The following is a 7,662-nucleotide window of genomic DNA, read 5'->3' as shown; positions in this document are numbered from 1 at the left end:
CACACTCACCTGACATATGTAAATACTGTGTGGACACATATGTGACTCTGACTGTCAGTGAATAGTAATGTAGTTTAGCTGGACTCACACAAGACTAAAGCTGAGTTTGCTGATCCCTTGTACCATGCTGGCAAATATATATTGTGTGTGACACAACAAGGCTTTAGATGCAGTGTCTGCATCCATCTGCTCCATCCTACGCAGTATGATCCCAAGTGATGCTGAGGACAAAATAAAAAATATGCAGCAGACATCTAGCGAAACCTTCACTAAACTTTTTCCCCCAGCAAAAACTGTAACATCAAGAGTAATACAAAGAACTTCTGAATGTTACATGAACACATTAGAAGAACCTAAATTATTGTAGGTTAATACTCTTAGTGAAAGCACATGAATAAGCAAAATGATTTTGTCAGTGAGAACTTATTATTATTGTTAGAGCTTATAAATAAACTCTTAAAATGATGATGATAATGATTATGATGATCATGACGTGTTCTTGCATATAAATTCGCCCTTTAGCCCAGAATCATATCGTTAATTTGTTAAATCAGCATTAAAATGACTCGTGGAGAAATCACTGATCCCGTTGACCTCATGTGCATTTAATTTTCTCTCAGCTCTTCTCCTAACGGCGATTACCCACGTGGGTCTCGTTAATCTGACAGACGGCACATGTTTACTCATTTCTTTCATGGGAGCAGCCGCTCCAGCCAGTGCCGTGCCACCGGAGGACAGCATCCCTTTCGCCATTCAGAGGACTCAAAGGAGGAGACCACCTCAACGAGACCAAGTTTCAGTTGAATAAGGAAGTAAACCAACCCCTCCCACACACACACTTGATCATCAACAGCTAGAGGAAATAACTTCATCGGACAACAGACAATGTAATGATTTTGTTTCCAGCGCTTTCTTTCATCCGACTGCAGACAGTCGCCTAAAGTCACGTCGGCTCCGGATGGCCAGAATCTGCAACTTTGCTGAAATGATGCTCAACTTTCTCCGCCGCTCACTGCTCCCAGTTGTCGCAGTGGCTGTTCTTAGCGCTGTTAAAGGTGAGACTGCTGTTGATGAGTGGCAGCCTCTTTCTGATTTTTTTGTTTACTTTTATCGGTCTGACTTGCTTCATGAGTGTTGGAGGCGACCCAAGGAAAGCCCTCATCACAACGACGGGGTTGAAAGTAGTTTAAAGGCTTCATACATCATCATACAAGATGATGTATGAAGATGAAATGTCTATGTGCTGTTGTGTAGGCTTTGATGATACACACACACACACACACACACACACTGTTTGATTGTTTTACAGATGGGACACAATGCTGCTGTTTGTCTTTTGTGAGCACAAACTTTTAGATAGGTCCCATAAAACAAGACGGCTGTGGGGACATTAGGAGGAGGTATTTGAGTAGTGAGCCTTAAAAATACAGTTTACAAAATGTTCATACTGGATTATAAAACTGTTTTGTTGCATGTTGTCGAGTTGTGTTTTCCTAATTCTGAGGGTTTTATGGTTACAACCCATGCCCCCTGTCCATTTCATTGTCCCTCTGTCCAAATGAAAGTGACAGCATGCTCTTCAGTGTGCTTTGGGAAGCCTCATCTGTGGGATTAAAGAGGCCAGAATCTGAGGTTGCACAGCTGTTTCTCTGGTTGTTTAAAGATAACCTGCATTGGGAGCTATGCAGTGACAGTAAGCTGTCTGTCCCTTTGTGATACCGATATCATGCGAAAGACTACTTTCTGAGATGTGCATCTGCGTGTGCATTTTTCATAATATATACACACACATACACACATGTGTGTATATATATGGGACTGCTGTATATATGCTAGTTCAGGACTCAGCTGTGCGGCTCTGTTCTTACTGGATGTCTAAGTGATAGAGTTCAGCCATTTATATCTTTTGGAAGCCATGAATATGCATGATAGCCTTATCTTTCAGTCCAGTCACAGACGCACCGCCTGTTGTGTCAGCAAGCTTGTCTGGGGCTGAGCTATCATTTATAATTGTAGTTTAGGTATTTCAAATAGCTTGTTTTTACTCTAAAGTTACAAGTCAAGATCTTTAATTGAATCAAACAAGGACTCAACAAGTTAATACCTCACCAGGTAATTTAATATGAGAACATATTTTAACAAGATGGATTTACAGCCCTGGCACAATACTGACCAACTTGTTACATCTTTATAACAGACAACAAATGTACCACTTTTAGACAGAAACCCAAAAAATTCAGACATCTCTGTCATGCTTGGTGAAGTAGAATAGTGATGATCAGACAAACAAGAGAACAGAAACATCAGCCAAAGAGTAATCCTCCAGCTTATACCCAAAGTCAACATTTATAAAATGTTTCATAGAAATTGATTTCTTTGGATTTCTTTATCTTACCACTCAAACTTGCAAGGATTTTGAATCCAGCCCCTTGATAATGATGTGTTAACTATTAATTCCTCTTTATGCCTAAAGCCAATATCTGTATAAGCTGGAATCTCAGAACTGGATCATCATCAAAATCAAAATCATTGGCCTCAGGCTTACCTGTCCACTAAACATAATAGAAATTCAGCCATGACTTTTAAAAGGTCTGTTCAGAGACAAACGCAGTCTGCTTAGTGGAGATGATAGCCCCAGGTAAACTGACTCCAGCAAACAGAAAATAAAATACTGTTGTCCAATTGGATCGCTTGCATTCATTGCATTATGTTTAATTTTTCAGTGGTTTGCCTTTCTTCTGAAGATATGAAAAAAGGGATGTGTACCTGCCACTTTATATTTTGGCCTTTAATATGAAACTCCCTACAACAGTAGCAGCCTGATCTCTGGAATCTATAAGAGTTTCTATAAGAGTTTGTGTGCTTTTCTGAATACTACATTTTTAATATCAACCCTGGCATCCTTTGCCTTCAGAAAGAAAATGGATTTACATATACATGTATTCATGAAATATGATTTGAAAATCGGAAAAGAATGATATATCACTTCCAAGACCTTTGGGGGGAAGGGAGGTGCTACTTTTTTTCTTTTTCTTTTTCTCAAGTCTGCCCTTAGATAAGTTATTTTTGTGAAGTAGGGAAAGTCAAATTCACACATTAATTCTGGAACACTTTAACATGGAGGATGGCAAATTACCAAGTGTTTTTGGCAGGAGGAAGTGGGAGCTGTCACATACAGCATCCTGTTGGGACAAACAGTCACCTCACATGCTTTTTAACTCTCAGACATTTGCCATTCTCTTTGTTGCATCGCATCAAAGTAGGTGGAGAGCAGAAAAGTTTAATTTCTGTTGACGGACAAGAATAACTGAGTAACTGACTAACCTACCGCATAAGAGTTATACAGCGAGTATTAATTTGTCTTAGTGGTAAAATGTTGTAACACAATGAGGATTATATATATATATATACATGTTTTAATTCCCTTAAATAAAGCCATTTAGCTGTAGTGACAATGTGGCAGTTTCCCTATTTACATTCCTAACCTTTCTCTCTACTGTTTGTCTCAGTTTTTGCATTGCTACACCACAAATACTGTACCTTGTGTGTTTTCTTTTGTTCTCCTCTTTGTCTATGCAGCAACTACACAGGGAAACTAACTATATTTAGTGTATCAGCAAGTCATACTTTTACCCTGAGTCTCACCAGCGTTGGTTCCTTGACATGACCCATCTGTTCTAACCAAATTTTCTCAATCCCTCTAGCACCAACCTCACCCTTTATCCTTGACCTTTTGCTTTGTCTCCAACCCTGATCTCTTTGTAAACCCTTCGTCATCCTGTCATCCTCATTGGATGTTCTTAAATGAAATAACAGTGAAATGTTGAGTTTATAGCCGCGATAGAGTAGCTTTTGCACTAACTTTGTAAATTCTTCCCTCCCAGTTGCTGAAAGCCAGAAAGTTGCTGAAGACTTTGGGACATCTTCCACACCGTCTCCAGTTTATCCCACTGTCAACTTTCATGTCCTCAATGTGAACCACGTGTTTCTCAGGCAGGACAGTCCAGAGCCATCAGGGAACTCCAGCTTTAAGGCTCAGACTGAGACTTTTCTCATCACTGGCCCAGTTGGTGGGCTTCTCCAGCCAGTTGTCAATGCATCATATGGCCCTCTCACTGTCGATGCTCCAATTTCTCCAGACCAGCTCCTTAGTGGGCCCAGGATCCTGCCAGTCATTTTGGTCCGCCAGGTTCGATCTTCATCTCCTGTTGTCAAGATTCTCTTCCACATGCCTGCAGAAGGTGATGTCACTGTGGGGCAAGAAAGGATTGGGTCTGGAGAAATTAACTGGAAGAAAGGGGCTGGAGCCAAGGCAAAAGATAGAGCTCAATGTGTGACAGCCTACGCCTTTTGGGGTACGAGGGAAGTTCGTGGGGCATGCCTGGTGTCTCCAGATGGATTCTGTGTGGCACAGCTGAAACTAGAACCTGTCTGGTTCAGCTCAGCCAGCCGATCAGGCAGCTCTAGCAGGGAAGCAGGAAGAACCGAAGGAATTAAAGGGCTTCAGGGGAACCTTGTGGAGGTCTACTTCCAAAGTCGGAGGGATCACACAGGTCAGTGTACCCCTCAGGATAGCCTGCAGCGTGTAGGAGTGGGCAGAGGAAGAGGCTCTGGGGGATCAGGAACACCGATGAGGCGGATAGGAAGTGTTAATCTGATCAGAAGTCCACCAGGGAACCCAACCTTTCTTCGACTGAGACTAGGAGGTGCTGTGGTGATCCAGACCTCTTCGAAACCCTTGAAGACCACAGACATGGCAACTTTCTATGTCTTCCTGGCAAGCACATCTACCCTGGAAAATTTCACTCTGAGGTGAGAGAGCTTCACCCTGTCTTTTTCAGGATGCTCTTAAAGGAACTGTTAGACATTTGGTGAAATAAGCTTATTTGCTTTCTTGCCGAGTTATATAGTTGCAATTTACAGACAATCGGGGCCAAACTATTTTTTGGCCTTTAATAATCTAAGACCAAGTAATTTCAGTGTAGAGGCCCAAACATTTAATATTCAAAATGTGTTGCTATACAAGAGGTGCATGGTGCAGTCCTTAATTTACCAGTTGTAAATGAGAACTTAACTTCAATGGTTTGCTTTCAAATCTTACATCAAGTTATATCTTCCAACCAAGTCTTTCAAGTCTCACAGCAGATGACTTAAGCCTGGTTCCCATTTTTGTGACTAAAAGTTCAAGTTTGAAGACTACAGTTCTGCTTCATTGCCATACCAAATGATTTAGACATTTTTTAACATTTGTGTATTCTTTTGTAGAAGTTAGAATAAATAGAATAAATTCTGTTAGTTTTACATGCATGGTGGTGATGTTATTTTCAGATTTTGATAGTTGCTCAGCTTCTATGAGCCATGAATAAAAGTACCGTTGCCTATATTTGTTGTTTTGGATGAGAATAAACTAATATTATGCTTAACTGGGATGTTCACGTAATGTAGTATGCCAACATCTTTTTTTTTTGGCCCTACATAATTAAATAAAAACAAGTGGGTGTTGAGCTTAAAATGCCCTTTCCAGAGAACATTTTGATTGTTCGACCATGTTGCTGATTTTGCAAACAAGACTTTAGGAGGAGTCACGTAAAATTTAATTTTCACTGAAACATGAAGCAGAAAATGAGAGTGAAACCAAGCTGAATCATTGTGATGTGCGGTATATTTGAGCATCTTCATGAGGGATAAGCTCCATGCATTTAAATGGTTACTTAAGACCCTTGAATACCGATGGGGCTTGACATCAAGGCCATTCAGTACAATGCTTGAGTGCCAACATGACTTGTGTTGTCTGCTAGTTTCACTGACTTCATAAATTACTGACATGTTATATCCTACCTACTCCAAATTTTCAGTTAGTAGGGGAGTTATGGAGAGCACTCTTCCATAAACAGGAAAATAATTGGCAAATGATTCACCAGTTTTCATATCTCAACATCCCACTAACATTTCAACAAGGTTCTCTGGGTATTCGACTTCATAAATAATGCATCTATTTAATGGAGCAGGAAAACAACTAAAATCTTCCTGACTCCTTTGGGTAAAGTGAACTTAATATAAAACAAGCCCTGTCACACTGAAATACACAGTTCAATCTGTTTTAAAGTTTCAACTTGCTGGCTTTTGATACAAATCACTGAGTTGAGTAAAATTGTTTTTATCAGAATACTTCAAATCAGTAAAGTGCAAAGCCATCACAGTGAGGTTTACATTTTCAGTCTTTACTCAGCTTAATGGTTTTGTTTGAAATGCAAGACAAATTTCTCTCTAATCCCTTGATTTAGTGATATCATGCTACAAACAACATACCAGCCCTGCAGTAATCTGCAGCAGGATGCAAGCAAATGGAGAAAAATGTTAAGATATGTGTATTAATCCATAGGGCACTACAGTAGTTAAACCTGTGGCTTTGTGTCAGTCATTCCCACTGCTCCTCTCAAATATCAGACTTACCATCCACAGTCACTGACATGCCTGCACACACACACACACACACACACACACACACACAAACACACAGACCCAGTGACCTGAATGTAGCTCTGCCTGCATTGTTGAAATTAAGTGAATAAGATTTGGTAGAGAGAGAGGCTGACCCTTTAACATCTGCTGTTGTTTTTACTATTTGGAAGGGTTTACAGCCTCTCCACCTGAAATTTCTCAAATGCTGACTCACTGACCACATCGTTGAAGACCTCCAGTCAGGTCAGCGATTTCAGTTCTTGTATTTCTGACCTACTGCCACATCCTGAATGAGATTGGACAAGAACAGGGGACTGAATCCAGCAGTTAAGTCCAAGTGAAGGCTAGCTCTGAGGAGCTTGGCGAAGTGATTGATTCCTCCTGGGAGAAATCCCTGCTCTACTTCACTCTTCGGCCAAGACTGAGCCCACTCCAACAGAGTTAGGCCAGATAATCTGTGGCCCTGATTGAAAATGAATCAAGAGGTTAACCCTTTCGGGTAGAGATGATCTGGGCGGACTGCCAGGATTAAGCATGTACATGTGTGTGTTGACTCTGTGTGTGTGCAGTTTGCAAGGCCATCATACCCACCTGTTAAGCACACAGGCAGCTTGTAAACACAACATTTGTTATTAAAAATCATCTATTTTCAAAATCGTCATCACAAGGAATTACAAACATTTCATCCGATTAAATATCAAACATTTTGTGGATTTGCATTTAGCCAAATAAAGAACAGCAAAAGTTCAACATCAAAAAGTGAGACTATACAGTGTTGTAGCATAAGTAATCTATTTAAACTTAATCTGAGAGAACCACAAGTTGTCATGTCCAAGTTAAATATATTTACCAAAATAAATCTCCTTTTCTTCTACATGAATGGCTCATCAAGCTAACAGGCAAACAACAGAGTTGGGAGCTCTCCAGCCCTCACATTGCTAAACAGAGAGATTGACTGATTTTGGTAAAACAGCAGTGAAGAGTTGTTCAGTTCACTGGTCGATAGCCATTCTGTCCCCCACCTGTGGTCATGAACTGCAGGCAGTGACTGACAAAGACAAAAGAGTGAAGATAGAAGTAGCCAAAATGAGGTTTCTCTGCAAGGGGGCTCTTGTCTGATTCTGGGTGAGAAACCCAGTGATCCAGGAAGATCATGGCATTAAGTTACTGCTCCTCCACACTCAACAGGAGACACTTGAT

General features: G+C 40.6%; 1 protein-coding gene across 1 annotated transcript in view; it reads left to right on the top strand.

The window, feature by feature from the left end:
• Positions 1 to 777: 777 nt before the first annotated feature.
• The window catches only part of si:dkey-1d7.3 (transmembrane protein 132C), a 30,678-nt gene continuing 23,793 nt past the window's right edge, over positions 778 to 7,662 (top strand). Inside the window, exons 1-2 of the mRNA XM_046375972.1 lie at positions 778 to 1,055; positions 3,885 to 4,812. Coding sequence (XP_046231928.1) covers positions 959 to 1,055; positions 3,885 to 4,812 — 1,025 coding nt within the window. The 5' untranslated portion in view covers positions 778 to 958. The remainder of the gene's footprint in view (positions 1,056 to 3,884; positions 4,813 to 7,662) is intronic.

This window comes from Scatophagus argus, chromosome 20 (assembly GCF_020382885.2).
Source record: "Scatophagus argus isolate fScaArg1 chromosome 20, fScaArg1.pri, whole genome shotgun sequence".
NCBI classification, from domain to species: Eukaryota; Metazoa; Chordata; class Actinopteri; family Scatophagidae; genus Scatophagus; species Scatophagus argus.
Note: the sequence above shows the minus strand (reverse complement) of the source record. Positions and strands in the feature narration are given on the sequence as shown.